The following is a 20,132-nucleotide window of genomic DNA, read 5'->3' as shown; positions in this document are numbered from 1 at the left end:
ACACTCAATACAAAAAGAAATGGATAAAACACAAATATGAAAACAAACTCACCAATCATCCAATCACTCAGAACTTTAGATCAGTTTAATAGGTGTCCTCTTCTGACATTTCAGTGTCCAGTCTGCCCTCCTTATCCACAGGGTCTGCATCCACAGATTTATCCAACCATGGATAGAACATATGTTTTAAAAAACAATTAAAAATAACACAATAAAAATAATATAAATAAAAACCAATACAACAACTATAAACATAGCTATGTTCTATTAGGTATTATAAATAATCTAGAGATAATGTAAAGTGTATGGAAGGATATTCATAGGTTATATGCAAATACTACATCAGTTTTGGTGGGGGGGAATGGAGTCTCGCTCTGTCACCCAGGCTGGAGTGCAGTGGTGCCATCTCAGCTCACTACATCCTCTGCCTCCTGGGTTCAAGCAATTCTCCTGTCTCAGCCTCGTGAGTAGCTGGGATTACAGGCGCACACCACCAGGACCAGCTAATTCTTGTATTTTTAGTAGAGACGGGTTTTTCCCATGTTGGTTAGGCTGGTCTCAAACTCCTGACCTCAGGTGATCTGCCCACCTTGGCTTGCCAAAGTGCTGGGATTACAGGTGTGACCCATCATGCCTGGCCCAAATACTACATCATTTTATATCAGGGACTTAAACATCTGTGGATTTTGGTATCCAAGGAGGGACCTAGAACGAATCCCCAGATTATGGTCATCTCCTGAGGATGATTGTATATACATAAATTCAGGGTGTTTTACACCAATGGAATCATATTCCCAGTTTTATAATCTGATTTTAATTTTTACTCAGAACGTGGACATCTGTCCATATGTCCATGACATATGATGCCACAGACTCAGGTGTTTCTAAGCCAGGGGTGCCAGTGTGCTGAACAGAAGAGAATCGTGCAAGCTTTAGGAGGAGCATCCAGATCCCCAGATCTCTGGTTCCCCTAAGCTGCCCCAGGGGTCTGGGAGGCTGGGTGGGAAGGGGATCTAAGTGTTCCCTCCACGACCTGCTGCTCGATTCCCGCCTTCCTTCCACCCTCACAATTTCTCTGCGGACCTCATTGTCTGTGCTCTCCTCTTTCTTTCCCACCCAGGGAAAGCCATCTCCACATGGTGGACTTTATCTGTGCGCCTCATCATGTCTCTCTCCCCTCTTTCCCGTGCAGGGAAAGCAGGCTCCACACAGTGGGCTTTCTCTGGGGTCCTCTTCTTGTCTCGCAGGCTCCTCCTCTGTGGCTTGTGCTCTCAGGTTCCTGGTGCATTTATCAAACCAGTGCTCCGGGTCCTGCTCATTCTCCTTCTGCCGCCGGTGTGCAGTTCCCTGCCTCCCAGCATTCTTAAGTTCAGCAGTTATAATTTTCATCTCCAATGATTCCTTTGTGCAGGATGCTCCTTTTTCATGATTAATTCTCTCATTTTATCAATGCAACAGACTCTTGTGTCTCATTGAAAGTATGAATTCAGGTTTTTAGTTATTTCTTGTTTCTTGCGTACTGTTATGCATGGAATCGTTTTCTCCAGTTCTGCTGTTCTAAAGAATCCTGCTGAGCCTGCTGCCCTGTCTGGCCGGCATCTTCTCCTCATACTTGAGATGGACAGAGTTTGTTCGGTGTAGTAGGTGCACTGCATTCTGTCATGGGAGACACAGTGCCTTGTTCAATTCTTTTGCTTCCCAGCTACTGTATTTTTTTCTGGTTGGCAGAGCTCAGTGGGAGATACCATGGGTTCAGGAGCTTTGACCACTCTTCCTTGTGAGAGTTTGATGGGGCTGAACAAGACAGTTAGGGAAGGAGGTAAGCTCTCCCTTCAGGTGCTCAGCAACTGACCTCTGTACTGCCTGCCCCGTGGCCTCCAATCCCTCAACACACACCTACACCCAGGGCAAGCTTCCTCGACCCTACTGTGGGCTCCTGCACAACTGGATCCCAGAATCCTCCCTGCAGCCTTCCTCTGCCTTCCAGCCAGTGCAGAAGCTGTTAGTGAAGGGGAACAGAAAAAGGGAGCCATAAATCCTTGTTCACCTCCCTGGCAGGCTCCCTTGCCTGGGACAGATGACGTGGTTCCTGCCTGCTCTGCTCTCTGTCAAAACTTCCCCAACTATTGGGTCTGTGGGCATGACCTTTCTCTAGTTTCTATCTGTGGCTTGGAATTTGTGTTCATGTATCTTTCAGTTGGAATGGGGAGAGACAGGAATCCATAAATCTGTGACTCAGTGACCTTTAGGAATTGGAAGCCAAGGTCTATTTCTTACAGCTTATTTTGTTAATGTGCATAGCAGTGTCTCTCAACTCTTTGAACTCAGGCCCCTGGAGATGAATGTGGACTGTCAGTGGTGTGGCTTTTTTCCACCTGCACCTTCTGCAGAGCAGGACATGGCCTGTGCACCTGTGCACCTGAAGGAGCCTCTGGGAGTCCTGCTGCCTTTGGGGCTTTTGCCTCTAGCTCCTTACACTTTTGCCCATGTCTCACTCTCTGTTTTCAGCCTGTCTGTTCTGTTTTCTGAAGCCTTCCCTTTCCCCTCCATGGTTAGGTGAGGGAAGAGGAAATAGAAGGGAATATTTGAAGAAGAAAGATTGTGGCACTGCAGCGTATTTGTGGCTTTATCACCAATTGCATTCTTGAAGTGTAGTTCTTGGTGTTTAGGGTATCTCTTTGAGTGAGATAATCCTTAAGTCTTTTGTCCTTATTCTGAGAAAATCTTATAAAGTTTGCCTGTATCTTTTCATAGCCCAAATTTCCCAGAAAACACATGGAGAAGCAAAGCTTCTGCTAGGTTGCTGTGGGAAGGGGAAGTATAGGCCCAGGCGGGCAGCGTGAAGGAAGGGGAGTGGGGCAGAGTGAGCAGGAACGTGGACAGATGGGGTCCCCACAGAGCCTTCCAGATCCCATGCACAGAGCAGCTGCTGCCACCCAGTAGCACAGAGGTCTTCCAAGGGCTGGCAGAGCCAGGACACTTGCCCTCCAAGAAGGGCAGAGGTCGGCAGGCATGCACAGCACTTACCCAAGCCATGGTGTCATTGTTCTTGTTGCTCTGGAGCCTCTCATGGGACTGGAGTCTGTGGAGAGGATGGAGAGAGTAACGCATCTGGAAAGGACCTCCTGGCTCCTTCCTGTTTCTCATCTTAATGGTCACACTGCACACTTCCCAGGCTGCCTGGCCACCCCACGGTCATGCAGCCACCAGGACAGCCAGATCCCTGCTCCAAGCACTGCAGGAGGGGTCCTCCTCCAGCAGGGATGGATACAACCTGGCACTGGAGCTGCTGTGCCTCCTGCACGTGGCATCAAGGTAGCCATACCCAGGCCCAGTTCTTACCTCTGGGGAAGACAGACAGCTGACAGGTCAGGACACAGACTTTGGTGGCAACTGCCTGGGCACCCACACAGCAAGTTGCCAAGGCCAGGGCCGTGTGGAGCCAGGAAAACCTGGGAAGATGCATGAACAGGCCCAGCCCAACTTTGCTTTCTGTAGGTTGCAGGTTGGCAGATGAAAGCAAATGAGTGAAGAAAGAGTGGTAGGGGAGGAGCATCGGACAGAGGGGAGGAGGCAGAAGACAAACTCTTCTCACTGCCTGTAAGTGAGCAGGAGTCTGACCCCCAGCTTTTCTCCCAAAGCCTGTTTCTGGCTTTATAGGTATCACCGCCACACTCATGAGCAGTATTTCCAATGCCCCACAGCAAGAGGGGCTCCCAAGGAAATACGTGTAGACACAATATCAGCTTAGGCAAAAAGATTTCTTTGCTACAGGACTTGTCAGAACCTTAAAATGCCAATGTATTGGAATGTCTGCATTCAGAAGGGCTGTTCTAGACATTTTACTAATGTATGATGGACTCCACTCATGTTTTTGGAGGCCTCATGGGAGTAGTGTTTATAGGCGTCACCTTAGGAAATGCTGCCTTAGATTTTTCCAACTCTTTGCCAGCCTCATCAGACTTTGGATCGCGTATCTTCAGAAATGCTGTCAGTATTTTCCAAGGTAAAAACTAGTCAAGAAAACCAAACAAAAATCCAGAAATGTGCTCAGCTAATAGTTTCCCAGAATAGCATGTACATTTCATCCTTGTCCTGGAGATAATGTCTATTACCTGGATTATAATCTGGAAATGAATTCTAATTCCTTTTGTTATGGGCATGACCTTGTTTCTATACTCCCAGCCTCCAACCAGCAGGAAATCAGGGGTATCTGTCCCACAACCACAAGGACTGGGATTCTGTGAATGCCCCGGATAAGCTGGAGGCAGATTTCTCCCCAGAGCCTGCAGATGGAGTTCAGCCTGCCCCTGACACCTTGCGTGGGAGACACTAACAGGGAGAACAGCCGAGCCCCACCAGCCTTCTGACCTGCACCACCGTGTGACCATTAATATGCGTTATTCTAAGCCACTAAGTTGGTGGTCATTTGTTATATAGCAATAGAAAACAGATGCACTAAGTTTGTCTACCATGCCCATGCCTGCAGTCATATTCTTTGGCTTCCTAGAAGGTGACCAGCAACACATGTCAGAGTGTACAATTTGAAAAAAAAAAATGCAAACAATATATTATGTTGTGGTTCTCAAACTTGAGTGTGCATCAGAGTCCCCTGGAGAAGTATATTCAAACACAGATTTCTGGGACCCACCACTAGAAATTTTGACTCAGTGTGTCCGAGGTGGATCCCAAGAATTTGCATTTCTAGTAAGTTACCAGATGCTGCTGCTGCTACTGGACCAGGGATCATACTTTGAGAACACTGTGTTAAGTCATGAGCTCTCCTTTTGAAAATAATGATTTACTAAGTTGCTGCTTGTTTCTCAATCTCTACTTTAATTGCTTATTTTATGTTAAAAAATATTTCTGTAAAATGCTCATAGAAATGCCTCTTATTGTGAATCCAGTCCCCATTAAGTTGCCTGTCTACACTGTGCTTCTGAATTTAGTCATTTTTCTCTTTGGGACTGTTCTATACACCACCTTATTCATTATTTTTATTTTCTTAGAAATAAACTTTACAGGAATCAGCTTAAGAAGCTAACAGCAATTATCCGCAACAAGAATAAGTATGATGAACATAGAGACGTTACCTGATTGTGGTTCTTTATTAGAGAGCAAAGGAACAGAGAAAGGATTACCCCAAAGCTGCGTTGTGCATCAGCTGCTAAGTCACAGCCTGCTTGGGCAGGTACGAGACCTGCATTAGGACATGTAAGAATCCAGACAACTGGAGCTGCAGGGCACTGGCTGTCAGTTACCCCCAAACCAAGGAGAGAAGTCAAGGGGAAGACTCTCCTCTTGGGCTCCCAAAGAGGTGAATATATTAGATAGTCACTGGCTAGAGCATCTGCTTTAGTCATCTTTCCAGAACACTCATGGTCAGATGACATGATGAAATGTCTCATATAGAAGGCTGACCATCTCACTTGATTGAAAAGTTGTGTGACCTGATTTTTCCATAGAATTGGCCCTTAATCATGAGCCATTTGTTTGTCTTGTATTTAATATCAATCTTGTGCCAGTTCCTTGGAATATCCAACTGACTGAGTCAATCAATGAACAAATATTTATGGAGACTCTACCAAGTGCCAAGCAGGAAAACATCAATTCTGTCAGCCAGTCCTTGGAATAACCCAACATGGCTATGTGGGAGGCCATGGCAAAGGATGGCCAAGCACCTTAACTGACAGGGCTCTGTTCTTGGTCATAGTGGGGAGGGTGATTCTCCAAAATTCAGTCCTGCCACTGCCACTGGAGGAAGTAAGTGGTGTCAGGCAACTGTCACTGTGCCCTGATGTGCAGCCATGGCATGTCCACTTGACTCCATGACACTTCTCTCCTCGTAGCCCATGGGTAGAGTGGGTCAGAGACTGGTCCCTTGTTCACCATTTGCACTTCCAGTGTTGATGATACTACACCCAGATGGTCAGAGCAAGGCTGCAATTTCAGCTCTTAACTCATGCCCTGGCTTAGCACTGTTCTGTCTCTGTGGAAGGGAAACCCTGGTAGTGCCAGGTTTGTGGCTGCAGTGCTGAGAGCAACAAAAGCCATCCAGGTGGCAAGACATGCTGGTTGGGCTGACAGCCTTGGAGACTGTGTTGAACCTGGTCAGCACTGGCTCCAGCAGGCATGGGGCGGAGTCGGTGCAGTGAAGTCTAATGTGGCTGGCCTTCAGTGGTTCTCTGTGTGGGTCTCATCCTTTTGGATGGAATTGCATTAAATCAATGTGGTGACTCATGAAAAACGGTAGCTACGAGTGCCAAGTATTTGTGCCTTTGATTAATTTAGAACTAATTAATCACCACTTATAATGTATACTTTTTGAAACAGACTCCTCCAAAATGTGGAGGCATGAATTTAAAATAGAGTAGCCCTACTCAGATGGCTGTGATCCACTTGTTAAGCACTCCTTACCTAGCCTGAGTGGCCTAAAAATTGGAGCCTGGGGCAAAAACTTATATATTAATTCTTGATCAAGGGCTGCTGTCCCAGGGAAGGAAGAGGGGGGAAAGGAAGAGCGGCAGGAAGGAGGGAGAGCAATTCAGAGCGAGGAACCCCAAGCCAGCCACAGCTCCACAGCCAAGGCACTGGCCTCATTCCCTAGGGAGCTCTGCAAAGCCTAGTGGAACATCTGTGTCTCGGAGCAGCCATGGAGAGGGTTGGGCTCCCTCTTCTCCTGTGTTCCACCTTTTACTGGTCAGAGTCTGTCCTGAGAGACAGCAGCTCCCATCACGGCTAGGCTGTCGGGTCCTCTCTGCTTGGGAAGCCAGTATCTTGCAGGTTCAGGCTGACACCTGAGAGGTGGGAAAAGGACGTGCACTTTCTCCAGGGGGCTGCAACTGAGGAATGAGATGAGTGAGCCACCAGGAGGATGCAGCTGCTTGGACCAGGATCCAGCACAAAGCTCATCTTTGTATTACAAGGAGGGAGGACGCAGAAGAGAGAGCTATCTTCTTTGTTGTTTTAGTAACGCTTTGTTTTATGCGCAACTGATAGGAGTATTAGTTTCCTAAGGCTGATGAAACAACATACTAGAAACTGAGTGGTTTCAGAAAATAGAAATTCATTCACTCCTGGTTCTGGAGGCCAGAAGTCCACAGTCAAGATGTGCACAGGACCATGCTGTCTCTTGGGCTCTAGGAGAGGGTCTGCTCCATGCCTCTCTCCTGGCTCCAGCACTGCTGCCAGTCCTTGGCACTCTTTGGCTGGTAGATGCATCACCCCAATCTCTGTGTCTGGCTTCGTGTGACCTTGTTCTGGTATGTGGCTGTGTCTCTGTTTTCTCTTCTTCAAAGCATACCTGTCATTGGACTAGGGCCTGCTCTGATGCAGCAATATTTCATCTTAACTCATTACATCTGCAAAGACCCTATTTCCAAAAGTCAAAGTCTGAGGTTTCAGGCAGACTTAAAATGTAAGGTGTGGGGGCGGGGACACTAATCCAACAAAATATGCTGAAATTAACTATCTTCCAGCAGGTAAATAGTTGATAACCTCTATATCAACTGCATATTAGACTAGATCCTATTTAATTGGACTGGAGTTGGGCTCAGGCATTTTTTCATTTACCTCAAGTAATTCTATATATATATTGTTTATTATCATCAGTATTATATCACTGATTATAATGCAATTGGCAATATTTGTTGGACAGTTACTATGTCTTAGGCACTGGGCTGAGTACTTTATGCATATTATACCAATAACTCTTCATTTCAGCTCTTCATCTTACAGATAGGAACACAAGGGTCAACAATGTTGGAAAATCGCCAGAGGACACAGAGCTGGGAGCAGCCAAGTCAAGACATGCAGGCTGTCTGGCTCCAGAACTGGGATTCATCTTTGCCAGGAGGACCCTGCACATATTTAGCACCTTTCATCTTCTTCTCGTCTTTAGACAGTCTCAGTTATTTAGAGAAATCGTAAATATTTTAAGATGCATAACTGCAAACCTTCACTACAAAGAAATAAAACAGACTGGACAGAGAGGGGCTGACGTATCATATGTATCTTGTACAACCTGAGGATGAGTCACCAAGGGCAGAAGTTAATAAATGGCAGGAATTATTATTCAAACAGATTTAACACTTTCATGTCTCCCAATTTCACAAGTTTAGACAAAAAGCGATGCATTTAGAAGACATCGCTCCATCCTATTTCGAAGCTTAGCTGCCTAACCTACAGTAAAGCCTGGTAGTTATGAACCTTGGAGAACAGTTTCTATGACAAGTGAGGATCTAAGAGCTTGTATCTCATAATGACGCCTCTCTGCATTAAACTAAATCTCCCCATTCTGGGCAATCATTGCAGATCCCCTGGTTTCCTGTCTTGGCCCTTGGACCCACACTACCTTCCCCATCAAAGGTGGGATGGGGAGAAGCGGCTGCCCAGCTTAAAACGCTGTACTTCCCAGCCACGTGCCGGGCAGAACCTTGTTGGCACCCACATTTCTGTCTCTGTGCCTAGGTCTGCTCCTCATCCTGTCTTCAGTGCTCTTCTTTTCCCTTTGAATTCCATCTAAATCCAGCTTATTGTAGGACCTGCTCTGGTCCCACCTTCTTCAAGTCTCCAGCTGCTCTTGCCACGACGGGCCATTTCTTTGTCTGAAGTTCTCTTACATTTAGTCGATTCCATTCTGTTTAGATCTCAGCCGCTCTACATTTGCTTCCCATAAATTGACCTTGGCTCCCAAACTATATAACAAGTTCCTCCCAGGGGCAGAAACAAAGTGTGCACATCACTGGTGTTCCTCCCAGCCTTGTCAGCATAATGCCAGGCAAACCAAATTGGGGTGATCTCCAACATACCTGATAATTACTTTTTATACCTGCAGTATAAGAAGGGTTAACTTTTTGATATTAAATGAAGGTGCCTAAATAATGCCATCAGATCATGTTAAAATTTTTTCATGGTGACCTGAACTAATAATGACATCCTTTTTCCTCATGGAAACCCGAACTAAATTGTTATTTATGATTACTATGATTTGTAGCCATTATTAGGCTCTGTTATGGTACTGTGTGGTTGATTAAAAATGGAAGTTGCCCATAGAGGTCTACATGTCATTGTTTTGGCCGATGCAAAATGTAGCCAGGAGCACACCACACCTGACAGTGTCAGTGATTATTATTATTATTATTATTATTAACATGAATGAAGACGTTAATGACTCCTGATTTCAAGCTAAGAGCTGATTAGGAAAGTTTCCATTGACAACTCATCCCTAGAAAATTAAAACAGAAGCACATAGATATTTTGCAATTTGACTTCAGAGACTTCCCTTTCTCCTAGAACAATGCACACATCGCAAATGAGTGCTGTTTCTCATGGCTCATAACTAAAGAAAAATACTGTGATATTGTCTAACCTTAGAATCTCTTAAGTGAGAATTTGTCAAAGAGGGCTAACCTAGACCCCAGTGGAAAAATCCAACTGATGGCCACCTGGATCCATGCCCTCTGGTCCGAGGAGAAAATGAGGCCCCTCTCCTGAGTTTCTAAGCCTTTTGAATACTTGCATTATTTTCTACCTTACTTCTTACTTTTGACCTTTGTAAATGGGAGGTGTTTTGTTGTTCCTGTTTTAAGGATAATTTAGAAATTACAACTTTAGCATATATCTAACAATTACTTGCCCCAGTATTTCATCATTACAGCTCAAATTAACATAATGTCTATTTGCATTTTCACAGCAAAAAAAGCTAAGAAAAACCCTCACTTGGAAACCCTTCAAAAGTTTCTCATTTGGCTACAGTTACTCAGGCTTTCTGCAAAATGAAGCAATGTAATCCTTACATTACGAGAAGAGTTGTTTGAGTCTTTTATCAGACTGACTTTCTGCTCATGCCAAAAGGCATTATTTTCTTTGTGTAAAAGTGACTTTGAAGATTAATAAGTAACAGAATGGGTACACATAGATTTATGAACATTTAAAATTGCTTAATGTTTTTGCATGTGTATACTTTGAAAAAAATAGGAGATGCCTCAGGTGTTCCACATAGATTGCCTTAGGAGAAGGACATAAATGTGCACCTTTGATTCAGACTTAAGTAAATTGTTGGTGATCCACAATGATCTCCCACTGACAAGAGGTGGGTTTTAGGTCTCCCTAGGAACTACAGCAAGCTTTTAGTACTTTATATCAGAAAAAAGGACTTAGCCTGTGAAGCTCGTGGCTTTGGTGCTTGCTAACCTCTCTTTAAACACAAAAGACACATCACAGGCCCAGAGCTGTTGCATCAGTAAGCAGGCAGCACGCTGAGAGCTGACCAGGAAGCGTCAGACCCTAGAGGCAGAGGTCTGTTCCCTGACTCTATGAGCAGGAGTCAACACCAAGCCCTTCAATCCTGGGGCCTGCAATTCCCTGTACAGGAAACACAAGTGTGTGTGGATGTGTGTGCATTACTTTAGCAACACATACTTTGTTTGTTGTTTTATTTTCTACTTTTGAAAGATGGCAAGATCCCAGTCACAAAAACAGAAACCAGGCCACTTTGGGAGGCCGAGGCGGGCAGATCACGAGGTCAGGAGATCGAGACCATCCTGGCTAACACGGTGAAACCCTGTCTCTATTTAAAAATACAAAAAAATTAGCCAGGCATGGTGGTGGGCGCCTGTAGTCCCAGCTACTCCGGAGGCTGAGGTAGGAGAATGGTGTGAACTTGGGAGGCAGAGCTTGCAGTGAGCCGAGATTGCGCCACTGCACTCCAGCCTGGGCAACAGAGCAAGGCTCCATCTCAAAAAAGCAAAAAAACAAAAAGAAAACAAAACAACAGAAACCAGGCTAGGTATTTTAACCAGAGAGGGATTTAATAAAAGGGTTAGGATCTGAGCTGTTTTGGAAGAGCTGAAGAAGAAGGAGAGGACAGAGGTCAGGAAGGACAGTTCCTGCAGTGTCTTGGTGGTCAGTCCCTGCCCTGCTGGGTGGCCATTACAAAGCTGGCACCTGTGGCACAATATCTCTTTGCCCCCCTGTGGCCAGGCACATGGGGCACTGGCTGACTCCCACAGCCACCACTGTCAGTATTGGAGCTGGAGCTGCTGCCACAGCCAGAAGCAGAGTGTCCACTACCTCCCTCCTACCTTCTGATCTGGCGCTAGCTCCCTACTGGTGCAACCTACACAGAACCCTGCCAGTAAAGGAATCTGAGAACTGTAGTCCCCTGACGTACAGAAGACAACACAGAAGGGCAGGCAGTATCTGGCCCAGATGCCCATCACAAGCTTTAGAAAACGTTGTGTTATCACTGCACTTTAATCATTGAAGTATTTATTTTAAATTGGTTCTTATTTACATATTGAACATGAGACAAATACTATTTGACTATTTTATGGGACAGTCAAGAAGATAATCAGTATTATATTAAAGAATATTTTATGGGTTTAAAGAATATTTTGGGGGCATTTTAATTCACATAGTTCAAAAGCAGCTGAATACATATATTAAAAGGCACGCTCTTGATAGGCCTTTATGTCATCTACAAAAAGCACCCCTATTTCCCTAAGCTAGCTAACTCAGCTGTTTGAAGTACAGATGGATGAAGTAAATTCTACTGTTTGGGTTTTTATATTTGACACTGGTTGATACTTTTCCAAAGTAAATATTGCATTTCTGCTGGTAGTTTGATTTCGCTGTTTGCTTTCTGAAATTTTATGTACTTTTATTTTAGGTACATTCTTTGCCTGCTTAATTCCAATGAGAAATTATTTCAGATAGAAAATCATCAACTTGTTTACTTAAAATAAAATTTTTGTACCTTGAAAAACCAAAATTGGTTATAAAAAATCCTTTAAAATGACGATGATTACAACTATTACGCATATCTGTAAATCTCTTTACTTCTTATATCTCGACCGATCATCTCAGCAACTCTGTGAGAGGCCAACTACTACTGCCTCCAAATTTCTTGCAACTATGTTAGGTGACAGGTCATTAGCTGTAAAATCAAGGCAAGAAGTTGGACTTTATAAGTAAATACGATAGTTTCCTTATGAGTATGTATTTATGGGCCGGGCGCGGTGGCTCAAGCCTGTAATCCCAGCACTTTGGGAGGCCGACACGGGCGGATCACGAGGTCAGGAGATCGAGACCATCCTGGCTAACACGGTGAAACCCCGTCTCTACTAAAAAATACAAAAAACTAGCCGGGCGAGGTGGCGGGCGCCTGTGGTCCCAGCTGCTCGGGAGGCTGAGGCAGGAGAATGGCGTAAACCCGGGAGGCGGAGCTTGCAGTGAGCCGAGATCCGGTCACTACACTCCAGCCTGGGCGACAGAGCGGGACTCCGTCTCAAAAAAAAAAAAAAAAAAAAAAAAAAAAAATAGATGAGTATGTATTTATGAGACTCCTCAAAATTCATATTCCAGCCACATTCATTTTCTCTTCATGCTAGGGTCTAATGCTGTGGTTAGACTGCAGCATGAAACTGGGGTAAGCATACCACTTGGAGATTTGAAAAGATGATCCCAGGAATTGTGGGCCTGGATAATTTTAAAGGAGCCAGTTTTCAGATCCTCAGCTTACATTTGTCCTCTTTCCCATCACAAATTTGTCTAAGAACATGTCCCTCTTAAGGACGCAGGTTCCTATTCCAAAATGGTAATTTTCCCACTTTGCAAAGTTAATCATGCCCCTCTCTCATATCACTCTGAGGCATTGACTTGAAGTTTTAAAATCTGCGGGGCATCAAACAATGGGACAATTTGACATATTGTTCTAGTATTAGGAAAGTACCTTTCTTAATGTAAGACTAATTATAAGTAAATATAAATGACTAATGACTTAAACAACTTTTTGTAAGTCTGATGGTTTCCACTTTTTTTCCTTAGAACTGTAGGATAACTTACATGACATGCTGGGTAATAAATAAAAATAATTTGGTGATATATCACTGTTAATCTTGGCATATAGCTGAGAAGGAGGTTAAAGAATTGAGTAACATTTCTGTAACAAAACTCCCTCCATTCCCACTGATTTATTCATATGGAAAAGTCTTCTTGGCCCATAAATTTATAAAAATGAAAAACAGAAATAGAATTAATTTTGAGCCCTAATTCATTCTAATAATAAATAATATATCCACTAATTTCATGACCTAACTAGAAAAATTTAGACTCCCTTAACATTTTTCTGGCCATGGAGACGTACATTTCCAACAAAATTTTACTTCTGCATAATAATTATTTCTTAAAATTTATTACTTCTTATATTTTTTTATCAATTATGGTCTAAAAGTAGTTGTAATTATAACCCAATCAGAAAAAAATCCAATATTTAGAGCCTTATTGCCACAGGAAAATTTTAAAAATTAAATGTCAGTTTATATATGTAACTTACTGTACATAGAAGTATGGTGACAAAACCTATAAAACATTTTCTACACAAAATATATTACATTAGAATAAAAGTCTGTGGAAACGAAAATAAGAGTTCAAAGAGAAAAAAATTGATGTCAACTTTCAGACTGTTAAAGAACAGTCTGTTTATAGCAATTGGACACCTGCTATCAGGTGTCCAATTGCTATAATATTCATACTCTATTGCAGCCGTTCCTTCCTTTTTGGCACCAGGGACCAGCTTTGTGGAAGAATTATTCCACGGATGGAGGGAGTAGGGGGTTTGGGGGAGATGGTTTCAGGATGAAACAATTCTACCTCAGATCGGCAGGCATTAGATTCTCATAAGAAGTGTGCAACCGAGACTCCATGAGCAGCTCACAATAGGGTTCATGCTCCTATGAGAATCTAAGGCTGCTGCTGAGCTGACAGGAGGCAGAGCTCAGGCAGTAATGCTCATGGCCCACTGCTGCTCACCTCCTTCTGTGCAGCCCGGTTCCTAACAGGCCACAAATTGGTACTGCTCTGTGACTCAGTGGTTGGGAACCCCTGTTCTATTCAATACACTTAAAAGGAATGATGTTGGCCAGGCACAGTGGCTCACTCCTATAATCCCAGCACTTTAGGAGGTCCAGGTGGGCAGATTACGAGGTCAAGACATTGAGACCATTCTGGCCAACATGGTGAAACTTCATCTGTACCAAAAATACAAAAATTAGATGGGCGTGGTGGCACATGCCTGTAGTCCCAGCTACTCAGGAAGCTGAGGCAGGAGAATCACTTGAACCCGAGAAGCAGAGGTTGCAGTAAGCAGAGATCACTCCACTACACTCCAGCCTGGTGACAGAGTGAGACTCCATCTCAAAAGAAAAAAAGAAAAAAAAAAAAGAAAGAAAAAAAGAAAAAGAATGCTGTTATAACAACATTATTTTTAAATATCAGTATTTATAGTATACTGAAAATTACATCCTTTACAGTTATTTAAACTGACAAAGAATATTTATATGTTACTGTAAACATATGCATGTGATACATTTTCAAAATTTATTTAAGGAGTATATGAGCAAAAACGTTGACAGATCACTGATCTGTACAAAAGATAATGTGTTTTGAAGATCAGCATTCCGGCATGTCTCCATGTGTGTTTTCTTTGTTTTCTCAGTTTGACCTTGTCTGTGTCAATGCGTGGATGCTGGACCTTACCCAAGCCATCCTGAACCTTGGCTTCCTGACTGGAGCATTCACCTTAGGCTATGCAGCGGACAGGTAGATACCAATGTAACCACCGTTTTATGTCACTATACCATGCATTAATATGAGGAGAAAAATGTTTTATGTTAACTATTAAACAGTATTTTTGCTAAATTCGCAAACAATTCTTGATTTCATCATTCATGACATTCACACTTGTTTGGTTTGACTAAATCTTTTCTTCTCAAACTTCATTTCCTTATTCCTTGAACTGCACAAAGGTCTGAGGCTGTTCCCAGTAGGTCTGAGAGCATCAGAATGAAAACACAGACCTCCAAAGCAGCAACATCATAATTAGGTTGATGCGCTGTTGTGCTGGATACTATAGAATCAATCAATTCGGTGTGCTTCAGTAACAACTTACTGGTTGTGGTTTTATTAATTTAGTCATAAGATCGGCCTATTCCAAATTTGTTTCATCTACTTTTTTTAAAAGAAATCCTTGTATTTTTTTCTACAAATGTAAAACTCTGTGAAAAAAACATTTTTCCAAAATCCATTAAAGGAGTTTTTTTCCTATTATGTTGTATTCATAAATACAACTGCCCAATGGCAGGCATGGCGAGTGTGTGTATATTCAAGACAGTCATGCTTTCTATTTAAGTATTCTTCTTCCTTAACTTTATTGATGCTAGTTATTGTATTCATGTTTAACTCTATTTTTATCCCAATTCTAACTATGAAAATACTTGAGTAATTTAATATTCCTCTCTATCCCCCTTAGCAGGAGTAATAGGAGTATAGACTGGGAATCGCTGACTCATAGCCGTATCTGGCCTAATATTGTTCTGGTTAATCTATCTCTGACTCATGGCCCTATCTGGCCTAATATTATACTGGTTAATCCAGCCCAGCCCATGGTGGGTTCTTGTGACTGTACCATTCAGCGGGTGATACTAAGTGTACCCTTTAGAGAACTGCAAACAGCAATTAATTAGCTAAGAGAACAACAAAAGGCCCCACATCCTGTAGCCAATTGAAGATCTGAGTTTAATCAGACCAGTGCTTCAAAATGGGTAGAGCCTTGAGTTTCATTTTCTGTCACTTTTTCTTTCTCTTTCATGTTTCTCTCTCGCCCTCTCCACAGCTGTTCTTTGCATGTGAGTTTCTGCTGGATCCTTTCGTGTGTGATACCCTTTCCCTCTTTCTTCTTTTTATTGATGTCCTTTTCTCCTGTTCTACTTCTAGCCCTTTCAAGTTTCATCTTTCCTTTCCTAATTTCCCCTGCATGCCACTCTTTTTTTGCTGGCTACAATTTGGAACTGTGCAGTTTAAATATTTATTTATTTTGTTTTATTTTTACTCTTTCTAATTTAGATAGTAGGTTTTGCTTCATCTGTGTTTTTTTTTTTTTATCTTACTCAGTCAGCAAACATATCTCCAAGCTAAATTAACTTTACTAAAGTGGGGAATTTTCCCTACCTGTATTCTCATAAGTGATTGAGCATCTGTCCTCATACAGGACATGTTGCATTGGAGGGAATGGGCCAGATCTGGGAGAAGGAGGAGTCATGAATAACTCTGCCTTCTGCATTTGGCTTCTTCTCTTCCAATCCATTATTTATATATGTGAAGGAAGAACAAGTGATAACTTCATAGGCCATTTGTCAATGAGAGTACAATGTAGGAAGGGTGGAAAGTGAATTTAAAAATCTCGATTGGGGCTTCTGGATTCCTGTTCAGCATATAAGGAGCTTAGAATTTGCCACTCAGCCTTGACAACAAGTAAAATGCTGAACAAACTGAAAAATCAATAATTCTTAGATCCATAAGAGAAGTGAGAGCACAGGGCAAACTGCTGCCTTCAACACCACCCTGCACCCCCGTCCCGGCCCCCCTAAATAGAAAGACAGGAGAATACAGAGAATCCTAACACAGGCGCAGAAACCTCCTTGAGAGAGCCAGGGTAGATAAACATGAGCTGTAATTGATGAATTCCAGGAGGATCAGTGTGGATGACCTGGAGGATTAAAAACTCTGGAGGGACTCACTCAAAGGAGGGCCCAAGCTTTTGTGATTTTTTTTTTTTTTTTTTTTTTTTTTTGCCACCTGAAGCTCTACAAGGTTCTAAAGGTGAATATTAAGGAAAATCCCTCATGCTCTGGCAGCCAGAGGGGAAAAGGAACAATTTTGAAATATGCCAGAACATTGTTCTGAACAACATCTGCCCTCAGGAGAAGATGTTTAACCAGAGCCTAATCTTCTGGGGTTTTCGGAGAGCCTCGTTGATCTGGGGGAAGGGAAATACCAACTCCAGCCCCTTCTAGCCTTCCAGGTGGAGAAAGAGAAACACTAAATTCTAGCCTCCTCTAACTTTTAATTTGGAAGCAGGGAAATACTCAGCTCCAGCGCCTCTAGCCTTTCTCCCCTAGTTAAGAGGAGAGGGATAGAGAAGCACTTGTGAAGTTCACTGGTTAGAGGCATAGGTTCACTAAAAGACTGAGAGCTACTCATAGAACCACAGAATGCCTTCCCTCCCCCAACACCTCACCACCACATTACTAAAGGTCTATTTACAGCAGTTCCATTTACCCAGTACACCGTGTCCACCTATCAAGAAAAAATTACAAGGCATACTAAAAGCCAAAACACACACACATACACACACACAGTTGAAGAGACAGAGCAAGCATCAGAACTAAATTCAGATATGGCAGGGATGTTGGAATGATCAGGCTAGGAATGTAAAACAACTATGCCAAGAAGTCTGATGCATAAAGTAGCATGCAAGAACAGATGGGCTATGTAAGAAGAGAGATGGAAATTCTAAAAAAAGAAACCAAATGAAATGCTAGAGATCAAAAACACTGTAACAGAAATGAAAAATGTTGTTGCTGGGCTTATTAGGAGATTGGGCATAGCTGAGGAAAGAATCTCTGGCCTTGAGGATATTCCAATAGAAACCTCCAAAACTGAAAACACACACACACACACACACACACACACAAAATAACAACAACTTGAAAAAGCAGAACAGAATGTTCAATAACTGTGGGACAATTACAAAAGATATAATATTTGTGTAATAGGAATACCAAAAGGAGAAGAGAGAGAGAAAAATAGAAAAAATATTTTAAACAATAATGACTGAGAATTTTTCAAAATTAATGTCAGACACCACAGATCCAGGAAACTCAAAGAAAACCAAGCAAGATAAACATTAAAAAGTAGACTTAGTTATATCATAGTCAAACTAAAGATAAAGTAAAAATTCTGAAAGAAGAGGGGGGAAAACTCTTACTATAGAAAAAGAGCAATGATAAAAATTATATCCTACTTCTTTTCAGAAACCATGTAAGCAAGAAGAAAGTGGAATACTTAAAGTGTTGAGAAAAAATTCCAATCTAGAATTCTATACTCTGCAAAGTTATCATTTAAAAGTGAAGGAGAAATAAAGAATTTGTTAGACAAAAATTGAGGGAATTTGATGCCTTGTAATAAATATTAAAAAAAATTATTTAGAGAGAATGAAAATGATCTAGGTTAGAAATCCAGATCTACATAAAGGAAAGGCATTGGAGAGGAATAAGTGAATACACTGTTATCTGTTAGGTCAATTGAGAATAAGAAAAATATGTTTCTTATTTAGTAGCAACGACTAAAAAACGATTTTTTAAAAAAAGCATGGCTGATATGCTAAAAATGAAGAAAATGTGGAATATTATAAACTGCTGTTCAATTAAACCACAAAAGCCAGGAAAAAGTGTGGAATACAAACAGAAGAATAAAAAATAAGGGAAACAAATAGAAAATGATAACGAATATGGTGGACATTAATCTAACCATGTCAATACTCCCTTTAAATGTAAGATGGTCCAAACGCACCAACTAAAAGACAGAGATTTTCACAGTGGATCAACAAACAAGACCCAACTATATACGTTGGCTACAAGAAATACACTTTAAATATAAAGACACGTATACATTAATAGTAAATAGATGGAGAAAACTATACCATGATAGCAGTAATCAAAATAAAGCAGAAGTAGCTATATTATTATCAGCAGAGCAGACTTCAGAGGAAGAAAAGTGATCAGGGATAAAAGGGGGCATTATATAATGATAAAGGGGTCAATTCTCCAAGAAGCCAACAATCCTTAATATCTATGTGCCTAGTAGCAGAGCATAAAATTATAAGAGGCAAAAACTGTGATAAAACTGGAATGAGAAATAGATTAATCCACTATTTCACTGGAGACTTCAACATCCCTTTGTTGGAAATGGTCAGAATCAACAGGTAGAAAACTTATAAAGATATAATTGAACTCAACAGCATCGTCAATCAACTGAATATAATTTTCATCTTTAGACAATCTTACCTAACAACAGCAGAATTAACATGTTTTTCAAGTTCTCATAAAATACTCACATGCAATATTCAAGATAAGTCACATTCTGGGCCATAAAACATATATTAGCAAATTTGAAGAAATAAAAATTATACAATGTCTGCTCTCAGACCATAGTGGAATTAAACTAGAAATTCATAACAAAAGGATAGACGGAAAATTCCCAAATACTTGGGGATGAAGCAACACATTTCTAGTAACACATAGGTCAAAGAAGAAATCTCAAAAGTAATTAAAAAGTATATTAAACAAAATGAAAATGAAAACACTCAAGACTTTTGGAATGCAACAAAAACAATGTTTAAAGGGAAATGTATAGCATTGAATACATACATGAGAAAAGAGGAAATATATACAATCAATAATCTAAGCTTTCACCTTAGGAAACTGGAGAAGTAGAGCAAATTAAACCCAAGGCAAGTAGAAGAAAAAAAAAAAATTAGAGCAGAAATCAATAACATTAAAAACAGGAAATCAATGGAGAAAATAAAACCCAAAGCTGGTTATTTGAAAAGATCAAAAAAATCAATAAGCCTCCAGTCAGACTAAGAATAAAGAGGAGAGAGAGAGAGGAGGTGGAAGATGTAAATTACTAATATTAGAAATAAAAGAGGGGACATTTTGACCAATCCCATGGACATTAACAGGATAATAAATACTATGAACACTCTGTGTTCACAAATTTGATAACCTACATGAAATGGACCAATTCCTTGAAAGATTACAATCTGCCAAAACTCACCCAAGATTATATAGACAATCTGAATAGGGCTATATCTATTAAATAAATTGAATCAATAGTTAATTACTTTTCAAAACAAGAAGCACCTGGCCCAGATGGGTTCACAGGTGAATTTGCCAAATGTTTAAGGAAGAAACTCTACCAATTCCCTAAAAACCCTTTACAAAGATAGAAGTAGGGGGACTGCTTTCTAACTTATTCTGAGACCAGCATTACATTAATACCTAAATTGGACAAAGACCATACAACAAAAGAAAACTACAGACTAATATATCTCATGAACGTAAGCGCAAAAATCCTCAACAAAATTTTGCAAGTAGAATCCAATAGTGTATTAAAAAATTATACACCACAACCAGATACCATAGCATACTAAGTGTGTAGTATCCCAAGTACGTAAAGCTGGCTCAGCATTCTAAAGTCAGTTAATGTAATCCATCACATCAACAAACTAA

The 20,132-nt window shown here is 41.5% G+C and overlaps 1 protein-coding gene across 1 annotated transcript in view; it reads left to right on the top strand.

Moving 5' to 3' along the window:
- Positions 1-20,132, top strand: part of SLC22A3 (solute carrier family 22 member 3) — a 110,166-nt gene that overhangs the window by 39,664 nt on the left and 50,370 nt on the right. The window contains exon 2 of the mRNA XM_033234284.1: positions 14,498-14,601. Within this exon, the coding sequence (XP_033090175.1) occupies positions 14,498-14,601 (104 nt within the window). The remainder of the gene's footprint in view (positions 1-14,497; positions 14,602-20,132) is intronic.

The sequence above is a fragment of the Trachypithecus francoisi genome, unplaced genomic scaffold, assembly GCF_009764315.1.
Source record: "Trachypithecus francoisi isolate TF-2019V2 unplaced genomic scaffold, Tfra_2.0 Lachesis_group15, whole genome shotgun sequence".
NCBI lineage: Eukaryota > Metazoa > Chordata > Mammalia > Primates > Cercopithecidae > Trachypithecus > Trachypithecus francoisi.
This window is presented reverse-complemented; position numbering and strand designations above follow the sequence as displayed.